Below are 25908 nucleotides of genomic sequence, written 5' to 3'. Positions count from 1 at the left end.
GTATGTATGTATGTATGTATGTATGTATGTATGTATATATGTATATGTGTGTATGTATGTATTTTTTTTTGTGTGTGTGTGTGTGTGTGTGTGTGTGTGTGTGTGTGTATATATGTGTGTGTGTGTGTGTGTGTGTGTGTGTGTGTGTGTGTGTTTTCTGAGGTTTTCACGGGTGTTTGTATGTAGGTCTTTGCTTGTTCGGGTTTTCTCCCGTGTAAAATTGGAAATGTCTTGGCAACGTTTCGACGAAGTCTCATTTGTCATCTTCAGGCTTCAGCTTCGTGCTTCTGGGAGCAATGTGTGATCGCAGCTGTTTCTTCCTTTTAACTGCTAGTGGGGGTTTGAACTGATTGGGTGCGAGCCTGGCTTGGCTCCGAGTCCAAGATCCTGTCATGTGTTCCTGGCGTGTGTCAGCTTGCTTTGTGAGGGGATCGGAGAGGGGCACAGCAGTCAGTGGTGCCAGCATGGTCTGGCTTCTGGATGGTGGTTGTGTTTCGTCTGTGGGATGGGTTTGGGTTTGAATCTGGTGAGAATGAATGGTAGTGGCGTTGTGTGTTATCCTGGGTCCGGTGTCAATTTTCGTGGCTTGGACTCGTTTGTTGACTAAGGCCAGTTTCAAGATGTCTGGTAGGCGGGAGGTATCATCCCGTTTGTTCATGTTGTGGGGGTGTTTCTCTATTTCGGTGGCTTTCATAATTATTCTCTTGTTACAGTGTTCAGTTTTGGAGATTAGTTTGGTTCCTTCAAAATCAATTTCATAACCAAACTAATCTACCAATCAGGATGCAACCACAGAACCAGCCAACCCGCTCACAGCAACACTCCCCACCTCCTCACCAGTATTTAAAGAGAGACCGCAGCTCCGACCACTCTTTGCTCAAGAAGCACGAAGCCAAAGACACCAGTCTGAGGATGATGAATGAGACCTTATTGAAATGTCGCCAAGATACTCTCAACCTTACACGAGAAAAGACCTGAAAATGCCAAGACCTACATACCTATACCCGTGAAAACCTACGAATATATATATATGAGTTCTTCTGCAAACTGGGTTTATATGTCAGCACCACCCAGTCTGAAAGATATCTATTACTAAGAAACTAATATCAATCAAAGTTTAGTTCACTCAGAATTATTTAGACTATAATGCTTAAAAATATGCACTTTCCTCCCTTCCCTGATGAGTAACCCAATATTTCAAGTGTGAAGCAAATAATTTTTTTCCCAAAGTTCTAAGAATCAGACTGGTTGCTTAACTGAGCAGCATCTAAATGTTTTAGAACATTACTGTGCAATATTTTCATAACTGATGCTGTTTAATGCATCTTGATTAACCTCATTATATTTATTTATTCTTTGTTACATTTCTGCATTGAAATGTTTTCAGTTGTGAAATAGTGGTAACTTAATTTTGAACAGAACATGACTTCTAGAAGATACGTTTATTTATTTATTCAATTTATATAGCCTCGCTAGATGACTATAACACCATGGGGTTGGGGATGGCCTCATTACCCAGTAAGATACATTGTGTTCTGGCTAAAGTACAGTTCAGAAACGTATCTTTGACCAGAGAGCATGGTCTATGGTCAAATTGCCTATGGTAATTTACATACCCTTGCTAAGTATACTTAAAATCTGCAAAGATCTGTGTTTTCTTACCACCTTCCTAGTATGTAAGAGTACAGTTTTATTTTTTACTTCTCTTTTTAGTGCACATGTGATTGGCTGTGCTGAACTTCTATATGAGTTGACAAGTTTATGTGTGGCTCATAATATTCACAATATTTATTTTAGAGGCATCAAAAACATTCTAATTAATTACTGTTTGTAAGAGGCCAGAGGGAAAAAGTGATTTAAGACTGTGCTTTCTCTTTTTCACAGCTGTATGTCATGTATTTCTCTATAAAGATGTGTGTAAGAATCAATAGCTGTACTTCTGTTGCCTTGTCCCACTCTCGTAAAGCTTTTTTTTTTTTTACATCCATTCAATCCAGGAGGATTGAAACCAATGCACATCTTTTCACACAAGCATTATTGAGTGAGTTGCAGGCTTATAAATTGATATAGCTAATCTTTTAGTTAGTGCAATAACTAAGGAGTACAAATTACTCGAGTTACTGGCTTATAAATTGATGTAGCTGATGGTTTAGTCAATGCAATAACAAAGGAGTACAAATTACTAGGAATACAGGGTTATAAATTGATGTAGCTGATGGCTTAGTTGGTGTAATTATTGAAGGAGTGAAACTACTTGAGTTGCAGGCTTATAAGTTGATATAGCTAATCATTTAGTTAATGCAATAACTAAGGAGTACGAATTACTCGAGTTACTGGCTTAGAGGTTGGTGTAGCTGGGTGGTTTAGTTGATGTAATTATTGAAGGAGTAAAACTACTTGAATTGCAGTCTTATAAATTGATGTAGCTGACCGTCCAATTAGTGCAATAACGAAGGAGTACAACTTATTCAAGTTTCAGGCATATGAAGCTATTGCACTACCTGATCATCCAGGTAGTGCAATAACTAAGGACTACAAATTCCTCAAGTTGCAGTGTTATAAGTTGATGCAGTTGATTGTCTAGTTACGGCAATAGCTAAGGAGTACAAATTACTCGAAGGGATTGCATCTTGTTTAAAGGCACCTGGCGCTGTATATTCAAGATCCTATTGTTCCCAGCAGTGGCCATTTTTCTACTCTTCTGAATGTCAGAAGGATGACTGTTTGTTTGCCTTGACCTCTCCCCAGCTGTTTACTGTGCAATGCTGCCGCTTCAACCTTGGTTCCCTGAGACTGGCCCCTTTCTCCTCCCTGCTCTGTTTACAGTTGTCCTACCCAGCGTCTCACCTATGAAATCTGTTGATTATTCCACCTGGTTAATGTTAAATTGCTCTTGCAAGAAGATGTGTTTGTTCATAAACACAAATGCCAGGGCTCTTGTTTACTGTACCCATGGCAGCAATCAGTTATTAAACAAATATGGCTTTGTTTGCGGGCGTGAGCAGCAGTTTAGCCTGCAAGGTCGGGGGCCCGTGGGGGGGGGACTTTAAAAGGTAGTGTTTTGATAAAAGAAGAAAACGGGAACTTGTCCCTGGAATGTGGTTGAAACTGACTTAGGTTTGTTTTTCTTATCTTTAACTTTGGATGAAGGGGCTGCAAAGATTAGCAAGTGGTTTGGTGGTGTGTGTGTTTTTTCCAAGAGATTTCCTTAGTGTAATGATAGCTATCCAGTTGTTTGCTTTTTTTTCAGAAGGGAAAGAGAGAGAGAGGGAGAGGGAGCATGAGAGCATTTCTGCAGGACGGCTAGCACAGTAGCAGAACATCTGATGGCTAGAAAATTCTGTGTGGATCAAACGAGAAGTTTAAATGTCTAGGACAAAAGGATAGGGGCTGTCATCCAGGTAATCGCCAAAGGAGAAAAAAAAGAATAGCCTTTGAATATGATTTAGTTGCTTTGTAATTGTGGAGTGGGATGTCTGTGGGCGTACGCTTGCAACTCAGTAATGTTGGTGTGAAGGTGTGTGGGGTTTAGTTAAAAAGCTATTGGTGCTTCTTCGGCACGTTGTAAAGGGAAGGAAATCTTTCTTTTGTTTTAGAGGAGAATAATAAAGCCTTTACATAATGGCAGAACATAGTAAAGAATCCAATTAATATTCCTTCTGTATTTTCCTACTATATATAGATCAGTTTGGTTGCTTGCCTCCAGTGAATTCTCATGTGCTAGCCTTAAGTTTGAAAGCATATCCACTACTTTATTTTTTATTTTTTCATTCCTGGGAGGAAAATTGACAGCAATAATTACTCCTTTCATATTGTTATGCAAAGAATCTGGAGGTGGGGAGAAACATTACTTTTCCCTTCTCTTTCCTCCGCTGACTTCATGGCCACCACCCACAAAGCAATGGGATACTGTGTCTTCCATTGAATTTATTGGGACAGATACGAGAATTTGCTCAATTTCCATTAAAATGAGTGATTGTGGAATTGTTACATTTGACAGACTATATTGCATATAATTCGAATATCAGATGACATTGGTTAGCATTTAGCTTTACTTCTCAAAGAAAGAGAACAATAAAGCATGGGGAATAAGAATATTTGTTTTTAATGTTTAATGAGAGGCTTTTAAGGTTATAGTCAAGAGCCGCTATTAAAATAAGAAATTGTATGTACCCAAGAAAGTTTTGAAGGCTCTGATTAAATGATTGACCCGTTTAGTCAGCTAGGCAAGCAAGTCAGAAAATGTTTGCAAAATTCTGAGAGAGATTTATTTACTAACAGATCACAATGACCTGATCCATTCTGTTTGTTGTGATTCCTAAAGCAGTCACGGGGCTTGAGGTGAATCAGAAGGCACTTGAAGTCATTAATTGTGATTAATCAGTTCCTCTCTAAGGGCAGGGGGGTGGGAGATTGACTATGCTTCTAAACTATATTATGTTACAGTTCAGCAAAGTACCACTTAATTTTGGAGATTATTAATTCTGCAGATTAAATTGGTTGGAGTATAATTTACAGAAAAACTTACTTCTACATAAATAGGCATAATTTGGATCAGATTATGGAAGAGTGTTTTTGTAATAATGATTTATGAATGCCATGAGACATGTTTGGATTAAAACTTTTCCTTTGCTGCATGCTCTTCAAGAAACCAGAATTGTGAATTTAAGATTTTTAATTAAATCTATCATTCTGCACTAGAGTATATACCACACATCTAGGTTATCTCAAAAAATTAGGACTGGTTTACATAATACAATTGTATATTATATTTATATTGTAACTATGAGTAAACCCTCCATGGGTACATGTTGATACTCACCGTTGTATAATAATACAATAATGTTGGGCAGCTCTCTACTCAGCCGGATTAGATAGAGAGCTTTATTACATTTGTCATGTTCACAGAAAGGTTTCCAGGATGGTGAAAAGACCTAGGTGTATTTAGCTTGCAGAAGACAAGGTTTAAAAGGGGCAATCCAGTTGTCTTTAAATATATGAAGAGCTCACTTGCTCCAAAAGTTAAATCTAGAATTAATGGGATGAAACGTAAATCTAGATACAGATGAAGCACTAGGAAAAACTTGGAAATAAGAGCTGTCAGTCAGTGGAAGAATTTACCACTTGGAAGTGGCTTGTTCCTTGTCACTGGAGGTTTTTAAACAGAGGTTAGAAAGTCATTTGGGAATAGTTCAATGAATCCTGCAATGTGCAGGAGGTTGGACTTGATAACCTCTTTTGGTCCCTATCATCTCTATTATTCTGCAAATTGTGGCTGTAGAGAAACTAATAAAGAAAATGAAAATGCAAAAAAAGATTGCCACAACCCACAGTGGGTAGGAAATAAAAGAGTTTTTGAAAGCACCAGAACGCTATCAACACTACAATCGATATACAATTTGTTTGAATATATAGAGTGGTTTGTGCATGAAGATCTACCCTTGGCTTTTTGTTGAAGGAAGCCTTTTTTCCTCCATCTTAGGTTTTTAATAAATAATATAGGCATTCATGTGCTTGTGGAATGGACTTCCCACCCAAGTTTGCCACTGTAACAGAGTCAGTAGCACCCATAGTTAGTGCTGCTTCAATAACAACCTTGTTTGCAAACATGTTTTCTCCATATTTTTCCACATTTATAAAAAGGCATTGCTCATATGTCCTTAAAGAGGGAGGCACAGTTTACTTTGACACACACAAGTATTGGGAAAACATGCCATAATATATTTTAAAGACAGAAAAGTACAGGAGAACTTTTACTATGGCTCTGATATTCCTCTGCCTTGAGAGATGTCTTTTTATTCAGAAAGAGCCTGTTTCTGTTCTGGTAATGTGTCTGATTAATAATTAGTGCAGTAATTAATGATTAGTGCAGCAAGTCATTAGAAAGAGGCTGGGAAGGGCAGATCAGATAACATTGCTGGCCTTACATATTTGCTCAACTAGGCCTGGTGGGGGTGTGGAGTAATGAGTGGGTAGACAAGAGGGTAGTCTTGAACAGATGGATGGCTGGTTAAGTACTTTAGACACTGGGAAATATTAGAATCACTCAAAAGATCATCATGGTTATTATGTTTTACACCTTCTTTCCAGCTACTGCTCCAGATACACATTGAAATACCAAGCAAAGACAATCTAAGAGCCAGTTTGAGGTAGTGGTTAAGGCATCCCTGGAAGACAGTGAGTTCTAATCTTGCCTTAGGCACAGAGCCAGCTGGGGGACTTTGGATCCGTCCCTTCTTCTCAGCCCCAGGAAAAGGGCAACTAGAAACCACTTTCAAAAATCTTGTTTAGAATACTAGATAAAGTGGGGACTTTATCCAGGCAATTGTCAGGAGTCAAAATTGACTCAAAGGAACACACACACCAATCTAGTTTAGTAAAATGGCAAGTGCCTCACTTTTCTGACATGGCTGCTTTGCTTTTAATAATAATCCCACCCCTCCTTCATTACTCTGCTGTATTACTGACTATTCAACTGATAAGGCAAAGGAGAACTGCATGGGCATTTGGCTTATGCATCAGATTTAAAATACACTCAAATTTGTTTTGGATATTTTGAGATTTTTTTTTACTCATACAAAATTATGAACTCAGGCTTCTTTGTTGTTGTTGTTGTTGTTGTTGTTGTTGTTGTAGATTTCTGTGAAGTCATAGAGATTGCAGAGAACCAATCAGTATTTGCTCTTTCTGGCCCATACCTGGGAGTGGAAAAGTAATAGAACATTCCCTACCTATTCATAGAATAACAGAGTTGAACAGGACCTTGGAGGTCAACTAGTCTAACCCCTAAACAAACAGGAGACCCTATTTCAGACAAATGACTGTCCAGTCTCTTTTTAAAAACCTCCAGTGATGCAGCACCCACAACTTCTGGAGGCAAGTCATTGATGAACGTATCTTTTCTTTTATGTACACTGAGAGCATATGCACCAAGACAAATTCCTTGTGTGTCCAATCACACTTGGCCAATAAAATTCTATTCTATTCTATTCTATTCTATTCTATTCTATTCTATTCTATTCTATTCTATTCTATTCTATTCTATTCTATTCTATTCCACTGGTTGATTGTTCACACTCCTCCTATTTTTCCCACAAACAAACAACCCTGTGAGGTAGTTTGGGCTGAAAGAGAGACTGGCCCAAAGTCATCCAGCTGGCTTTCATGGTTAAGGTGGGACTTGAGTCTCACAGTCTTCCATTTTCTAGCCTAGTGACTTAACCACTAGACCAAACTGGTTCTCTAATACTGACTGAGGAAGTCTGAATTTGAAGATGATCATGATTTTAAAATTAAAGAAACATAGTAACCTAAGCAATGTTGATGACTACTCTGATAGCTAAAAGGCAAGTCATTTGCAAGTTTTAATAAATAAAAGTCAAAGAGTCCAAGTTAAAAATGAGACTAAGATTAAACATAATCTTTTTATGACTGTCCAGGAATAAAAAGTATTTTTACTCTTTTCTCCTGTCAAAACTACTTCCTGCCGTCAATCAAGCTGACAACTGGAACTTTGTTTTAATAATAGGTAAGATTTTCCAGGTTGTTCCCTGACCAGAAAGATTTGCATTTGCAAATGGAATTTAGCTAGAGGATTTCTATTTGATGTACTTACTATAGAATGACTCTATAGTTGCAAAGGCATTGCAGTTCTTCCTCTAAATGTATAAGTTTTATATGAATCTATTATTAACATTTTTCATATAGATATTAGCTTGCTGCAGCTTATAAAAAATTGCAGAACAAACAACATTCAAAAAGGACTTTCAAGGATAGTATTTTGAATTCAGAAGAAAATTAACAATTAACTCCTATATTTTATTGGGCTTGAGGATCTTCCATTTGTCAGTGACTCTTGAGGCCCTTGGGCCATATTCTTACCCAACCATTGCCATTTTGGACGTAAAGAGATCCAGAAAGGAAGACTATGCTAACATACATAATTATACCAGATAAGCTTTCTTGGATAGAAGCAGCTGCCAAATTAAAAAGAATGATTTTTGGGGAAAATTTTATTTCATATTAAAAGAAAGTTCTCAATCATCTGAAAAAAAAATAGAGGTAGCTGTGTGATTATACACATTTGTACTTCTAGGCACCATTAGAAACTGGTAGTCTTGGCTGTTTTACAAGAATTGTGTTAGATATCTGTTCTTTCCTGCTTTCTTCATTGCTTTTGACTTAACCTTTTTTTTACTGCCTCTCTTTGTGACCAAACTCTTTTTCCTCTTCATTCAAGAGAGCACAGGAGGTTACTATTCTTGCTGAACAGATATAAATCAAGAAGTATATTTGGAGCTCAGGGTTGAAATGAGGAGTCCTTGGTCTTTCTGAACTTGGTTGTTTTCTTGCAGATGTTTCATTACTCAAACTAGGTAACATCATCAGTACTAATAAGGAATGGGGTTTGCTCTCACTTTATATTCTAGTGGATTGCCCTGTCAGTAAGTTGATTATCAGGGCAAGCCACTGTAATATAAATTGAGAGCAAACCCCATTCCTTATTAGTACTGATGATGTTATCTAGTTGGGCAAGAAACAACCAAGCTCAGAAAGCACCCCTCATAAATGCTAGTCTTTGGGCCAGCAGCTTTGATGCTTTTAGGATATAATAATTTGTTTCAGTTCTCTTGGAGCTTTAGTAATCACTTCACCAATATGTACCTCAATTGACCCTAAGCTTGGGATGAATCCAATTTCAATCCTGAAATTCTCAAATAACTAGCCGGAAAAACTACTTTAGCCTGGAAATGCACCATTCCATCCGTTCCATCTCTTTTGAAGTACTAAATGAAATTTCAGATTTCAGATATGTCTAGACATAGACAGTGTGTGATAAAGTTGATAATGCATTAATCATTTTTAACAACAGGTAATATGCATAATTTATGGTGTTACAGTGCTATCTTTTTTGATATTTATGATGGATAATGCTCAGTTTTGCCCTCATATTACTGCTTTAAATTATACCACAAGAAAATTAATGAGAAAGTAGATTTATGGGTTTCATTTGTTTGTCAATTTGGAAATTAATTGGGTGTTAATTTTAGCCGTCCCTCATCAGACCAGGTCTTTAGTATGTGTGCATTACTTTGCATTCATTGAAGCCTACCTCCCATTTACTGTGGGTCACTAGCTTTGCATACATTAAAATAGCCCTCAGGCTCATTCCCTTGATTACTTTTTGAGCTGCCATGCATTAGAAAATTTACGCCTTTCTGTTATAATTATGAAAATTCAGTAGAGAAGGGTAGTACTTGCATAACAGCAAATATGCATTGTTCCTGGCCTTTGTGAAGTCTCATATGACAAAATTATGGTTGTTATTTTCATTACTTACTACAGTATTACTGTAAAGTAATAGGGCTATCTTTCTTTTGGAGCTATTGTCTTTAGAGACTTAAAAGTCTCACTCTTTTAAGTCAGTCAAATACAGGCACACATGAAAATAAAATTTTAAAAAAGAGTTTTTAACCTCTATATTATTTTGCTTGTTAATTTGCCTCTTTTCAAATTCTTTCTAAAGCTTATCATATTAAATAGAATCAAGATCACGTGAAATGTTAGTATCACTTTATAATGCCTTGGTAAGACCACACATGAAATATTTCATCCAATTTTGGTCAACGTGATATAAAAAGATTTTGAGACTCTAGAAAGAGTTCAGAGAAAAGCAATAAAGATGATTAGGGGATTGGAGACTAAAACATACAGAATACTGTTGCAGGAATTGCCTATGTCTTGTTTAATGAAAAGAAGAGGTGACGTAATAGCAGTTTTTCCAATAACTAAGGGGGTGCCCCAAAAAAGGGAGTCAACCTATTCTCCAAAGCACCTAAAGGCCAGACAAGAATAATCGATGGAAGCTAATCAAGGAGAGAACCAACCTGGAACTAAGGATAAATTTTCTGTCAGAACAATTAATCAGTGGAACAACTTGCCTTCAGAAGTTGGGGGTGCTCCATGACCGGAGGTTTTTATGAAGAGATTGGACAATCATTTGTCTGAGATGGGTTTTCTGCTTGAGCAGTGAGTCGGACTGGAAGATCTCCAAGGTCCTTCCAAGTCTGTTATTCTGTTAAATCTCCAGCAGTTCAGCTTACTATAAGACATGTGAAAAACAGTAAATAGCACAGTTATAGATTATTAAGCATAATGATACTAAAGGAAATTTTCATGCCTGGCTTCTGCTGTTGATTTAAAACATATCAACATAATCAGTTAATGTAGACTCAAATTCCATACATAAGAAGTATGTGGTCTCAGTAGTATATGCATGGAAGAGAACAAAATTTTACATTTCCTTTGGCTGATATGCAAAATGTTGTATCACATTGTACTGTTGTCAACTTGCTAACTTGTAGACAAACTGTTATTGTTATTATTTTACAAGAACAACAAGGGACTAGGTGGATACTGTACCTTTGTTAATTTTTGTTAGTTTCAGTTATGTTTGATTGATTACTATTTGAGCTGCCCACATTTTTATTGCTTGGGTTTTTTCTCCTTCAAGTGTATTTTAATCCACCCATATATTTTTTTTAAAAGTCAAGTCAGTTTCCAAATTGAAAAAGTAAATAAATACATAAATTAATATTTTTCCTAGAGCTTAGTTGTGAAAACTAATAATTGATAATGACTTTGGAAAGAGATGCATCTAATCCAATGAAGGATAATTATTTTTGCCTTTTCCTTTGTAGTATAGAACCTTCATAGTGTATTTTTTTGGTAAACTGCAGAAAAGGCTTTTATAGATCTTTTTCTAAAAAAAAAAAAAGTCTAAAGATTTTTTTAAAACTCTGCTTGATCCAAGAGATTTGTTATAATTTCAAAATGCATTTTAGCATGTGAATGTCTTTAATGTCATATTTCCACCATTCAAATGATACTTGAAAATTGTGTGGTCCCATAGGATAAAATCTGTATGTTTTGTCTCTGTTTTTCTTTATGCTGCAAGCCATATGGAAAATTCTGTTCTTTGCTTCATCGACCTAGAATTTGTTACTATGATGTCCATAGCCACTGTACTGTATTGTCCACCGAGGTTTACCTCATAAAAATGGTCAAAAAGGGACACATAGAACATGATTCAAATCATACAGTACTAGAACAGTTTTGTCCTAAAAAGGAACAGAAGATGTTGTTTTAGGAGTATAACTGGATACTTAATCCCAATTAAAACAAAACAACAAACAACAAAACCCAAGTTAAAATAGTGTTGTGGTGCATTCCTACTATACATCCACCCAATTGACTGTCTTAGTTGATTGATAAACCAACACAAAAGAAAACATGACAGCATAACAGAAATAGGCGAATCAACTTTTATTCCTTATAGTGACTTGCTAACATAGCCCTAATTGTATCCAAAGGCATCATGGTCTTTACTAGCTGGGTTAGAGAGTTCAGGGAATGTGGGGTAATGTAGCTTACTCATTCCTGAAGCCCTTTTTTACTATTGGAGGCAGCTCCGACAAAGATGATAATTGATGATAGGGTGGGAACAGTTCAAACCAATAGTTCGTGCCTATCTGTCATTCAGTAATTGTTTGTTGCAGAAGAATAAGGGGAGAATCCAAAAAGTGTTTGACTATGTTGTTGTGGCTGCCATCTTAAGATTTTTTTAAGTCTCCAGAACACTCCCCTCGTTCTGCCTACTTCTACCTTCAGTAGCAACTAATTGTCTGAGAAGAGATAACGTGTGGGGTCCTTGGTGCTCTCTGTGCTTGGTTGTTTTTCGGCAGATGTTTCATTAATAACTAAGTAATATCATTGGTCCCTTCTAGCACTGATGTTACCTAGTTGGGTAATGAAAGGTCTGTAAGAAAACAACCAAACTCAGAGAGCACAAAAGACCCCCTTGCCCAGAACTACAAATATCGTCTTCTATTAATGACTTGACCATGGTTAACACCGTGGCTACTATCCATTGGTTAGCCAAATGAGGGTTTTTATAAAAATGAAAAGTAAATTTTTGTATCCTGACTAACAGATTTATATGTTTTATTTTTATTTTATTATTAAATTTATATGCTACCCATCTCACTATCGAAAGCAACATTGGGTGGCTTTTTTTCTGGCAGAGATGGTTAAATATTCCTTTACTAACTCATGCTATTAAATCATTTGCTTTTGCATTATTTTCATAAAAGTAAAAATATTTTGCATAAATCTGTGTTTAAATTAAACATTCTTAAATGATTGGGCAATTTCTTTAAGGACATTTATTCTGCTTGATATAAATGATTGATCAACCAAATTAATTTATATGTGCCTGACTTGGTCAAACTTAATTTAACTGTTTAGTAATAAAGCTAGTTTTACCTGTTAGTTTGAATCATTCAGGAAGATGAAAAAAGGAGACATCGCTTTGACACAAATTTTGCTTCAACCTTCCCTGAAAAAGATTTATTATAACTATACCAATAGTTCAGAACTTAGAATTTTGCAATAATTATATTCAGAAAATATAACAAAACGTATGTTTGATGGAGCAATCCTATGCCAAGAAGGGAGACAACGTATTTCAATGAAAAAAATAACCCATTCTGGATTATTTTTCTTTCTTATTCTTTGACAACCAAGACATGAAATTTTTTAAAGAAAAACTTCAATTATTTCTTTATTTCTTTAATTTATTTATTTATTTATTAAATTTTTATACCGCCTTTGTCATCCTATTCATTCTCTAGCACATTTATTTTTGTCAAAGCAGTGAGAACACTTAGCCAAATTTGGCTTATCTCAAAACATTAAGTATTATCTGATTACATTAATATCTGGATAGGAGAAATCCAGAGTTGTAGACTACATTTTGAAATCAAAGTATCTGAGAAAAAGGCAGTGACAAATCATTTCTGTATTGTTGCCAAGAAAAGAGCTTTCAACTTGAGTAGAATGTTACTTTTTACCTGTATTTTACCTGTACCCGCAATTATTACCAATTTCACATTTTTTCCCCTCTACCAACTTTTTTAAAAAAAATAAATAAACACAGTTTTACAGAATTCACTTTTGAATGAAACTTGCATTACATTATGTAAGATTTTACAGTGGTACACAAACATATCTTGTTATGGAGTAACCTTGGGTGAACAAATACTACTATCGGTTCTGTTTTTGTTGACAGTTGGATGAGATGGGTGGGAAGAGGCCTGTGATTGCTTACCAAAAGAGCACTCATCTATACTTCCAACAGTTATTACTAAAATTCCTCATTTGCATTTTTCCCTTGCAGCATATACACTTGAATATATTTTCTTTTTTAAGAAAATCCATCAGTACTGTGAAAGTGAAGGGTCTAGAATTAAAAGGAATTGTTTAAATCATAAACTATTTTGTGTTTCTGAAATTCCAGAATGTGATTCTAGAGAAGAGTTCATAAATCTCTTGAATACACCATACCTTGAAAATTGTCAGTAGATCCCTTGCTGATTGCATGGGGTTGCTTCTACAGAGGTCCCTTGCCTCCATTTTACTAGTCTTGAGGGAACTATTATTATTATTATTATTATTATTATTATTATTATTATTATTATTATTATTATTATTATTATTATTATTATTATTATTAATATTTGTATACCGCCCATCTCCCGAAAGACTCAGGGCGGTTCACAGCCAAAAAACAACAGAAAACATATAATACATATAAACAGCTAAAAGAATAGACAGTTACATTCAATTGATGCCCTAAAACTTTTAAATACAAATTTAAAACCTCAATTAAACCCCTTTTTTAAAAATCCCAATTTAAAAACTACGTTCAAGCTAGTCCTGCTCTTCAAACAGCAACGCCTTCAGCTCGCGGAAGGACCTGAGATCGGGAGTTGACGAAGCCCCAGAGGAGCTCGTTCCAGAGGGAGGGGCCCCCACAGAGAAGGCCCTCCCCCTAGAGGTCGCCAGCCGACATTGTTTAGCTGACGGTATCCGGAGGAGGCCCTCTCTGTGAGAGCGCACTGGTCAGTGAGAGGTTAATGGTGGCAGTAGGCGGTCCCGTAAATATCCCGGCCCTAGGCCATGGAGCGTTTTAAAGGTGATAACAAGTACCTTGAAGTGAACCCAATGCCTCCAGCAGGGGGCATTGACAGGGAAGGGCCTTCTGTGTGGGGGCTCCCACACTCTGGAACGAGCTTCCCCCGGGTTTACGCCAAATACCTGACCTTCGGACATTCCGTCGCGAACTGAAGACACATCTCTTTATCCGCGCGGGGCTGGCTTAAATTGGATTTTTTAATGTTAAATTTTATTAATTTTTTAAACGGGGTTTTTAGTTTATGGCAAATTTTAATTTTCAGGCTAATCTAAATAAGTTTTTTAAATTGTATTTTAACCTGTATATTGTATTGTTGGTTTTATCTTGCCTGTACACCGCCCTGAGTCCTTCGGGAGAAGGGCGGTATAAAAATCAAATAAATAATAATAATAATAACCCGGAAGACCACCGGGAACCAGTGCAGACTACGCAGGAGGGGTGTTACACGGGAGCCAAAAGGTGCTCCTTCTATCACCCGCGCAGCCGCATTCTGGACCATTTGGAGTCTCCGGGTACCCTTCAAGGGGAGCCCCATGTAGAGAGCATTACAGTAGTCCAGGCGGGATGTAACAAATTATACTATGGCTCCTTCCTTTCCTTGAGGGAGGGATATCTATACTGTGGTTTTTCTAGGAAGATCATTTATTGGGACTCATCTGCACCCAAGAGTCTCTTATTTTCAGATGTAGTGAGATGTTTCTGTGCAAGATAATAGTCAAGAGTTTCAATGATTATTTAGGATGCAAAAGAAAGAGCATTACATTATATCATCTCCTTTACTACTAATGTACTGGTAGAAATGGGCTGAATAAATTTTCTCTTCTTTAATAGTAAACCCAGAGTAGTCATGTATCAAAAGTTGATCAAAGCCCTTACTGAAGTTCTTCTCAAGCAAAACTATGTAATTCATAAATCCTTGAATGAAGATTAATAATCCAAATGTTTCAGATTAATGACATGTAAATGTACTCACTTTACTTCAAAGAATAATTAATACTCATTGTTACAAAAGAAGACTGTCTCTGTTGGCAGTTAGATATCTATTACTTTTCTGTAATAGATATCTAACTGGAAAAAAGGTAGTTTCCTCTAGGATTCCCACCAGTTTAAAGTACAAAGAACTGGATTGATCGGTATTTCAGTCTGTCATGAGTGAACTTTTCTTTTTTTAACTTTTGTAACTTTACTCAGATTTGTCCCACCATGATCCATCCACTCAAATCAAATAGTTATCTTTGTTTAAAAATACAGGCACGGTAGTCCTTGACTTACAACCACAATTGAGGCCAACATTTCTGTTCAGTGAAACATTTGTTAAGTGGTTTTTGCTGCATTTTACCACTTTTCTTGCCATAGTTGTTAAGGAAATCATTGAAGTTGTTAACTTAGTAACACAGTTGTTAAGTGAATCTGATTTCCCCATTGACGTCTCTTGTCAGACAGTTGCAAAAGGGTTGCAAAAAGGACACTGCAATTGTCAAAAATATGAGTCAGTTCCCAAGCATCTGAATTTTGATTACGGCATGCTACAAGAGCCATAAGTGTGAAAAATGGTCATAAATCACATTTTTTAATCCTGTTGTAACTTTGAACTAAATGAACTGTTGTAAGGACTACCTGTATTAAAAAAAAATTAACCATAATACAATGTTAACACTGTCTTACATAATTCAAATAAAATGTTGAAGTATTATTAAAGCAACTGAATTGTAAATCTTAATGAATTTGTGATTGTGCCTGCCCATCTGAATTCACCCTGACAGAAAATAAACTTGTTGAGCAAATACTGCCCTATTTAGATGAATAATACATGTTTAAAATGTTGCAGAATTACCAATAGATCAATGTAATTTATGCCTGAACTAATAATGAAAATATAAATCACATGAACAGAGGGAGCAAATATTTTTAATTGTAGCAAGCTGTAAAGCAATTGAAATATTTGACCATCAACTTTATTATTATTTTTCTTTCTTTCATTAAATTATTCCAGGTTTTTGAGTCATGATGCAAGAATCTGGAACTGAGACAAAAAGTAACGGTTCAGCCCTTCAGAATGGAGCAAGCACTGTCAACTCCTTACTAGATTGTACCCTACGTGAAATAAGACCAAACGGAGAGACACCTTCGTTGGAAATCGGTGCTGCAGATCTTGCCCATCTTCAGCAACAGCAGGTACTGTAAAATATACTACCAATGTTTTATCACCTTTGAAATATTCTTGTATACAGAAATAAAGGTTGAAAGAATTCTTCACATCATAAAAAAATAAGGTGGTATTTGCTAGCAAATAAATACTTTAAAGCATGTATTTATATGATATTAATTGATTGGCATTCTGAAGAACTAAAGTATAACTTTAAAGAGAAGGAACTGTATCATATCAACTCCTGCGCTACCAGCATTATGCTGGTAGAAATGACCCTGAGAAGATTTAATAATATATAATAACAGAGTTGGAAGGGACCTTGAAGGACTTCTAGTCCAACCCCCTGCCCAGGCAGGAAACTCTACACCATTTCAGACAAATGGTTATCCAACATTTTCTTAAACATTTCCAGTGTTGGAGCATTCACAACTTCTGTAGGCAAGTTGTTCCACTTATTGATTGTTCTAACTGTCAGGAAATTTCTAAGTTGCTTCTCTCCTTGATTAGTTTCCACCCATTGCTTCTTGTTCTACCCTAAGGTGCTTTGGAGAATAGTTTGACTCCCTCTTCTTTGTGGCAACCCCTGAGATATTGGAACACTGCTATCATGTCTCCCCTAGTCCTTCTTTTCATTAAACTAGACACTTCACTTTAAATAGTGAACCTGAAATCAGTGCTATAACAAACACTAAATCAGCAGCCCCCAACCGCCAGAGACCAGTTCCGTGGAGAGAGGTTTTTCCACAGATTGGAGAGGGCATGATTTCATATGGTCCCTGCATCCCATGCATGCACAGATATGGCTTTTCTCGGTTGCGTGGCCTAATTTCCGATGTTCTGCGTCTGCGACCCAGGTTTGGGGACTCCTACACTAAATTACGGAGGCTTAAGTAAGATAGCATGATTGATCATTTCATAAAACTTCATTAATAATCCAGGTGTTTCAGATGTGCTCTTATTTCCCCACAAAGTGTAGCACTGATTACAATAAAAGAAAATTATTGCAATTTTAATGGTGTAATAGCAGTAGCACTGAGACTTATATATAGCTTCACAGTGCTTTACAGCCTAAGTGGTTTACAGAGTCAGCATATCACCACCAACAATCTGGGTCCTCATTTTACCCACCTCGAAAGGATGGAAAGCTGTAACCATAATCATTCTGTATTGGTAATCAGGTCCTCTTTTGCTAATGAAGAAAGTATTTTCCTCTAAGAGTGCAAGAAGATGCCTACTTGAATCCCTCATGAGTAAGCATTTGTATTTATTGATCTCCAACAATTAAATTACATTTATTGCTACATATCCCATTTATTTTCTGTGTCAGTCGTTGCATGAACAAAACAGTTTTGAATATGAATTATTTGAATACCTGTTTGTATGAGAAGAATAAGGTAATAAAGCTCACATTAATAACAATATAAATACAAGTTTAATCCAGAGACACTTAATTGTAAAAGTTCTGAAGAATAGTACTGGCATTGCATAACTTGAGGATACATATAATATTTAATATCTCTGAAAAGATGCAAATTTTAATTCTACTTTTTTAAAAAAATCCTTGGTCTTGAGTTTAGAATAGTGTTAAAATCTTTGACAGCTGTAAAGTTTTTTTAGTGTGCATGATGATCTTGGCAGCAGATTGTTGTACGGTAGAAAAAAAAGCCATAACAAAATTTGTTTTTTTCCTGGAGGAAAAGAAAATCTTAATATAAATCCCCTACATTTTATGGGCTTGACATTTTCATGATACTAAATTCAATGTACAGATCTTTTTTCTTCTTCATAGATTTTTTTTAGGTGAGAATGCAATCATTAAAAATATCACAAGCATTCTGAATTCCTTACTGCAATAGTCACACAAAATCATGGATAACATTTCAATAAGTGCAGGCCACAGTAGAGTAAACAGTTGCACTGAAATTTAATTCCTGTTGACTTTTCCGTCATTCTTGGCCGGGGGCACATTCTGAATTGTACTGCAAAGACAACAGGGGTTACAGCTTTGATTAATCTAGGGCACTGGAAGAGAATTAGAAGAGTAAAATATGTTGGAACTATTCAGGACACTAAAGCTTTTTTTCTAAGGGGCTTGAGATTAAAATAAACCAGCTCTCATATATAATTATACAGCTCTCCATTCTAGCTTGTTATTTTTCCCATCGTTTTTTTTTCTGGTGTTATTTTGCTTATATGTAGCATTCTACAACATTAAAGTACAAAGCCTACTTATTCTCTTTTGGATAAACAATGTTATAAGCACAAAAAAGAGAATAAGAAATAGTTAGCCAAAGCAATTAAAAGAAAGAGAGAAAAAAAGAAAAGAAACATAGCACAATCTAGTTTACAGCAGCATCATTACCTGTCTTATACTAGATATAGATATATAAAAACATATATAAAAACAACTAACCCAAGGCAGCAAACATATCCAACACATCTTTCTCTTCTCCCTCTATTTTCCCCACAACAACAATCCTGTGAGATGGTTTGTTTGGGTTGAGAAAGTGTGACTGGCTCAAAGTCACCCAGCTGGCTTTCATGGCTAAGGTGAGACTTGAACTCATGGTCTCTAGCCTGGTGGCCAGTGGTGGGTTTCTACCTGGTTCGGGTGAACCAGTAGCGGCAGCAGAGGGAGGCTCCACCCCTCCACCCAGATGTCATTACGGATGACCTTTTGTTCCCACTCCAACCATACACCACTTCAGATGTTGTCTGTTATTCTTTAAACTTCTCAGCTCTGTCTTTTTCCGAATCTCATCAGTTCCAACCACCCATTACTTTCTTGGTTCACCCCTTCTTGACCCATTCACTCTCCCTTTGTATATTTGTTTTGTGATTTGATCCTCATTTGTTCTCTCTACATCATCAACCTGCTCAATATGCTTCTTTCACACAAGATCACTCATTTTTGTATTCACGTTCATCCAGAACCCATTCATTCCTGACCCAGGAATTCTTTTCATGTTTTAACACACACACATACACACTTCTTAAGTTCCCATTCCTATTGCACTCAATTGCCTGATATAGATATCTCTCAGATCCAGTAACAAACAAAGCCTCATTACTACAACTAGCCATTTTCACTTACTTTGACAAATATTCATGCATCAGACCACATACTATCCACAACACGCCCCCATTGTCCTACTTCTTTCACCAAGGATGTAGTTCATTGTTCCGCTTGTTTTAATTTTATTATGCAGATAGTATTCGACTTGCAACCACAATTGAGCCAAAAATTTCTGTTGCTAAGCGAGACAGTTGTTAAGTGAATTTTGTCCTATTTTATTACTTTGCTTGCCACAGTTGTTAAGTGAATCACTGCAGTTGTTAAATTAGTAACACGGTTGTCAAGTGAATCTGGCTTCCCCATTGACTTTGCTTGCCAGAAGATCTCAAAGCTCACATGACCCTGGAACACTGCCATCATCATAAATATGAGCCAGTTAACAAGCACCTGAACCAGGGGTGAAATGCTCCCGGTTCAGACCGGATCGCCTGATCAGCCAAAAAAATCCTTTTAAAAGTAAAAAAAAGGCCTTTGATGATCACGCGGCTCAGTTGGGATCATCAGAATCCTTTAAAAGTTTTTTTTAACAACCTCTTGGCCGAAGAGGTTGTAAAAAAAAAAAAAGGTTTTAAAAGGATCCTCTGGCGATCCCAGCTGAGTTGCCTGATCACCAGAACCTTTAAAAAACATGTTTTCTACAAGCTCTTCGGCTGAAGAGGTTGTTAAAACAATCTTTTTAAGAGGTTCTGGGCTGCGATCAGGCAATTTCAGCTGGGATCGTTAGAGGAGCCTTTTAAAATCTTTTTTTCCTCTGGTGATCCCAGCTGAGTTGCCTCATCATCACAGGCTTTTAAAAATCACTTTTTTACAACTTCTTACAATAGCCCCCGCCCATGGCCACCCAATCTCCCCGTCCCCACTTGCCTATAATTGCTGCTCCTTTCAGGCTTGCTTTGCTTCGGCTGCTGCAATCAGTTGCATCAGCTAGCAACTGAATCTGCCTGCCTGCAATCCATCTTCTCGGTGAGCAACTCAATCTGCCTGCCTCCAATTGGGTAAGTAAATGGGAGGAGCTTTAAAAAATAGTTAATCGGGTTTTTTTTTAAGGAGTTGGGTTTTTTTAGACAGCAATTTGAAGTTAAGGAAGTTTTAAATTTAGCTGCTTTTATCTAAAACAGGGGTCTCCAATCTTAGTAACGTTAAGGCTTGTGGACTTAAACTCCCAGAATTCCTTAGCCAGCTTTCCTGGCTGAGGAACTCTGGGAGTTGAAGTCCACAAACCTTAAAATTACTAAGGTTGGAGACCCCTGATCTAAAAAATATAAATAAAATAAAATAATAAAATAAAATATTTGTGCAGCTTTCTGAGATTTGGTGTGTTTCTGTAGTGTTTCACTCTAACTACACAAACACACAAAATCTCACAAAGCTGTATGTGGCATTTTGTGTGTGTGTGTGTGAGTCAGTTGTGTTGTGTTGTGTGTATGTGTGTGTGTAAAGTGTGAAAGTTGGTTTTTGAGCTTTTTGTGGCTGTGTGAGGTTCCTGCTTGTTGCAGTGGCCATTTTGGGTGAAGTGCAGCTGCTTTTACATTGCGTGTGAGTTAGTTGTGTTGTGTTGTGTGTGTGTAAAGTGTGAAAGTTGGTTTTTGGTACCTCTTATTGTTTTGTATACTTTGTTTCTTATTTTTATTATTTATTGTTATTGGCCACGCCCACCCTGTCATATGACCACCAAGCCATGTCCACCAATTAAGCCACACTTACAGAACCGTTAGGGAAAATTTTTAGATTTCACCCCTGGTCTGAACTTTGATCACATGACCTTGGGGATGCTGCAATAGTCATATGTGTGAAAAACAATCCTAAGTCCTTTTTTTCAGTGCTGTTTTAACTTAAAATGGTCAGTAAACAAACTGTTATAAGTCAAAAACTATTTTTTTGTATGGTTTTTATCACACTCAGCAACCAATCTTCACATTTGTGCAAAACATCCTGTAATTCAAGCCTATTTACTGTATCATGTTTTCTCCCAATAGTGAATAAGCAACAAAAGTTCTTCCTCATTTTTACACATTTCTTACTAATTTGCTGAAGGAGAAATATCTGGTCTACATCTTCCCACTTGTCATAAAACTGTACTTCCCTTCCCAATTTTGGCTTATCGTTACTTCTCTTATTACTTCAGACAGAATTCTACCACTTCTGAGGTCCATTTAACAAACTAATCCCCCAAAGGTTTTTCTGCTCACTCTTGCCATATTTGACTTTACGTGGGGAACAGTACATAAATAGCATTCTTCCAGTCATTGGCCATAAGATTGAGACTTCACCATACATTGAACAAGTAGCCTTGGTGGCGCAGTGGTTAGAGTGCAGTACTGCAGCCTACTTCTGCTGACTGCTGGCTTTCCTGCAATTTGGTAGTTCAAATCCCACCAGGCTCAAGGGTGACTCAGCCTTCCATCTTTCCAAGATGGGTAAAATGAGGACTCAGATTGTTGGAGGTAATATGCTGACTCTGTAAACTGCTTAGAGAGGGCTGCAAAGCACTGCAAAGCGGTATATGAGTCTAAGTGCTATTGCTAGTAAGAATCTATATTTTAACATTGCTCCAATTCCACCATCTACATTTTTAAAAGCATTTTCATGGCGGCATTTGTGACTTCCTTTCCATTGGTTTTTTTATTAGACTCTAAACATTTATAGATTTATTTCACTTCCTTTCTTTAACAAATTGTAATTGTTTCCCTATAAATCTCCCTAAGGCTTTCTGCCCATCCCACCAGATTAGATAGGATGGGCACATTCCAGGACTCTTTTTAAAAATGTTGTCGAGGGACATAGAAAGCTCACCTTCTCCATAGTTGCCCCTGCCCTGTGGATCCTTCTGAGGCATTACTCCTCTGCCCCATTTGAACAAGGGTGTCAAACTGGCAGCCTGCAGGCTAGATGCATCACACTCAGGCCATGCCCACCCTGGCTCTGCAAAGGCAAAAAACCGTGGTGATACGTCACGTGACATCACATGACGTGATTGAGTTTGACACCTGTGCATTAGAAGGTCTTGAAGAGGTGGCTTTTCCCACAAGCTTTGGGGTAGAATGAAGATGGAGCCCAGTAATGCAGAAGATTGATGTGTTGGAGAATGTGCTCCAAGGTTCAAGGAGTTTTTTATTAAACTGTTATGATTTTATTGTTTTTATTGTTTTCATCCCCATGAGTCAGGCCAGGTTAAAAAATCAATGCCCTGTAGGTCAGACGTCTCCACTGTAACAGCTGTAGTAACCAAATTTTGAAGTCTGACTGTGCATTCCTGTGTCCCATCACTTTATCTATGTGTGAACTGAGGAAGGTTTGTGTAAGATATCTCATATTACAGGTAGTCCTTGTTTTATGACCACAATAGAGCCCCAAATTTCTGTTGCTAAGTGAAACATTTGTTTAAGTGAACTTTGTCCCATTTTATGATCTTTTGTACCAGAGCTGTTAAGTGAACCACTACAGTTGTTAAGTTTGTAGCATGATTCTTAAGTGAATCTGGCTTCCCTATTGACTTTGCTTGTCAGAAAGTTGCAAAACAGGTGATTTACATGATCCCAGGACACAGCAACCATCATAAATATGAGTCAGTTGCCAAGCGCTTGAATTTTGATCAGCTGACCATGGGGATGGTGCAAGGGCTGTAAGTGTGAAAAATAGTTGTAAGTCACTTCTTCTGTGACATAACTTGGAACAGTCACTAAATGAACTGTTGTAAATCAAGGCCTGGAAGAGGCTTGGTCTTGCTTATCTGACTTGGTAGCAGCTCTTTTCCTGTTTTCGTGGACGTTCCCTATGGCCTCTACAATTAGTTTGTAGTATTGCAGTTCATAATAGGACTCCCTTTAAAATAAATAAACAAAACACTCCTTCCAACATGCCATCACTTCAGTTTCATTAAGATAAGTTAATCATTTTTATTTCTAATTCTGTTCACTCTGAGTCTTTTTTGGTTCAGCCCCTTTGATAAACAATTTTTATCTCCCTCAATATCACTTTGCCTTTTTTCTGCCTTTTAATCTTAACTTCGCCTTACTTTCTTTGCCCACACTTGTTTACAACGCTTTGTTTCTGTCTGTGCGCATATGATATGATATCTATTTCTCATCCTCATTTTTTGAAGCAGTCATATGCAGTTGTTCTTCCTCATTTACAGCCTTTGCACTTGAGCTATCATTTTTAAACTTCTTAAAGTTACTCAACAACTGACCCAGGAAGGTTAATGTTTAGTAGCTACTGTAGAAGTAATACTGTGTTTCAGAGAAAATCCTCTTGGGATTTGTCCTGTCTTTGCCAGATATGCTGTTTTCTCTATAGGCTGGAAACAAAAATTTACAACTGTGATGAAATGCCGGTTACAAAATTTATTAGAAAAATTAACACATAAGTGTTTGTTCCCCCCCTCGCCGAGGTCTGTTTCTCATGAAAATCACTTGTAATTTTGCAAATATTCCTTCTCTTTTCTTTTATCATAGCATTTTTCTTAGGCAACGCATGGCTTGGGAGATCAAGTAATATATTTGAATTATAGCCATCTACATCTGAATTTTTATTGTGTTTTTTAAAGTAAAACTCAAGAAGCCTCAGACCCCATATCATCATGCTTTGGGTGTTGTGGTTTCCAGATCTTCTGAGTGCTGTAACGTTCTGTAATTATTTTTTTTTAATAAAAAAAGTTGTTTTCAAAATATAATGCAAGTCTACCACACACAGCATATTGTTTCGTTGTTTCTCCCCATACGCAGCATATGCTCTCAGGTCACCTAACAGAATGCTTGATGTAAAATACTCATTCAATAAATCTGAATGGCTGTTAAGTAAAACTGCTGTTTCCTGACAACATTACAATATAAATTCTTTTTGACAACTGTACTGCATTGCCTGATGTATGTGAAAAAAACTGCCTCTCTGCTGCATAAAGAACCATGATGAGTGTTTGGCTTTTGTGAAGTCATATGTAGGAGATCACTGCCTTGCCAGAATGAGTTTTCAGACATGTTTTAGCACTTTAGACACTGAATTCATGTTCCCCCTTTCCACTTGAATAGAGATGAATACTTTAGAACACTTAGTTATTGTCCAAGAATCATCTAAGCTGCAGCTAAGCATGATGATTCCAGCCACTTGTGCTTCTACTTTGTAGTCTTCTATTGAGCATAAGCCAAATAAATAAGCTACTTCTATTATTTGTTGCCATGTAGAGTTAATAACATGGTGGAACTCCCTTTCAGGGAGGTACAGTTGACTGTGCAATAAAGCCTGTTATGTTCAGTCAAGCTTGTAATGATCTTAACTTTTATATTGCTCTTCAGTTTTAAGTTTAATGGCATTCCCAACTTTTATTACATGGATTTCTTCCCCCTTTTGTTTCTTATTTTTTAATAAATTATTAGTAATGTTATTGTTGCTATAATTATTAATATTATTATTGTTACACTGTTAGTATTATTGTTATCATTACTACTATTTTATACTTGTAGAAGTTAAGATGTATAAATTTAATGAATAAAGATCCTGCCAGGAAATATTTCAAATGTAGACATAAAATACACATTCTCATGTAGAGGTAAGTTAAACACCCTTGCAAGGAGAGGTAAATGTTATAGGTTTTACTTCTCCTTACAAGGATGTTTAACTTACCTCTACTTGAGAATGTATATCATTAACTTGTTTACTTAATCTAATTCAGCATTTCACCATGATAGTCATTCTCTGAATCTGAAATAGAAGCTTAACGAAAAGAAGTTACATCTCTAAAAAGTCATCTTTAGAAATGTATACTTCAGGAGGTAACTCCCAGGGAAAAAAATACTACATAAATTTAACATTTTTTGTGGCTTTCTTCAGCAGAAAACTCTGCATGATTAGGAAGTGTCAGTTTCAGCCAAATCCCTTTGAATGAAACCAAGTTTGGAAAGGCACTTCAAAAAAACTATAGTTTTATACTACGAGGAGCCTTACAAACAAGGATAGGCTTAGCTTTTAATTTAGGATGGGTCATATATTAAAGTTTAAGTTTAGACTACTTTAAAAATGTAGAATTTTGTTCAGTTTAGAAAAAAACCAGACCATAATGTCAGGCTAGAAAATACACATCAAGTCACAATCAGAATGATACAACCTCTTGTATTCTAGGTGGATTCTGTTTACAACCCCACCATTAAATGCTGTCCCATTCTCAGAGGATTCAGCTAATATAAATTTCCCCTAACTGAAATGTGATGTAGCTTAATAGCTGAACCACAAACACCTCTGTGCTTTCCGTGTGGTTTTCTAATCTAATTGGATGAGCAGCCGTTAGTGGAAGCTATAAAAGCTGAAAAGGGTTATGCCCATATCTTTTGAGTATGAGAAGGAGCCCTTATGACCAGAACAACAAGATAAAAAGAAATTTGAACACAAGAGAGTTAGCCATCTCTGCAAGTTGAGAAAGAGGATAAGAAGGCAAGGGAAATCAATACTTCCTGTCTTCTGCTAATAAATAACGTTGTTTTAAAGTAAATACCATCATAGTGCTTTTTCCTTTAAAAAGTTATTAAGATTAAAAAGGCAGCAGGAGGTTGTGGATTATCTAGAGCATTGCGCTGAGTATCATATAATTGACTTTCTGAATGCTAGACAAAAATTGAGTGTGTGTTCAGTATAATGAGCAGCCACCCCTCTTGGAAA

The 25908-nt window shown here is 36.7% G+C and overlaps 1 protein-coding gene across 16 annotated transcripts in view; it reads left to right on the top strand.

Annotated features, from left to right (window-relative positions):
• Positions 1 to 25908, top strand: part of FOXP1 (forkhead box P1) — a 755498-nt gene that overhangs the window by 429346 nt on the left and 300244 nt on the right. For all 16 annotated transcript variants that reach the window (XM_058168797.1, XM_058168786.1, XM_058168800.1 and 13 more), the window contains one exon: positions 16029 to 16210. In XM_058168797.1, the coding sequence (XP_058024780.1) occupies positions 16040 to 16210 (171 nt within the window). In that variant the 5' untranslated portion in view covers positions 16029 to 16039. The remainder of the gene's footprint in view (positions 1 to 16028; positions 16211 to 25908) is intronic.

This window comes from Ahaetulla prasina, chromosome 2, assembly GCF_028640845.1.
Source record: "Ahaetulla prasina isolate Xishuangbanna chromosome 2, ASM2864084v1, whole genome shotgun sequence".
Taxonomy (NCBI): Eukaryota; Metazoa; Chordata; class Lepidosauria; order Squamata; family Colubridae; genus Ahaetulla; species Ahaetulla prasina.
This window is presented reverse-complemented; position numbering and strand designations above follow the sequence as displayed.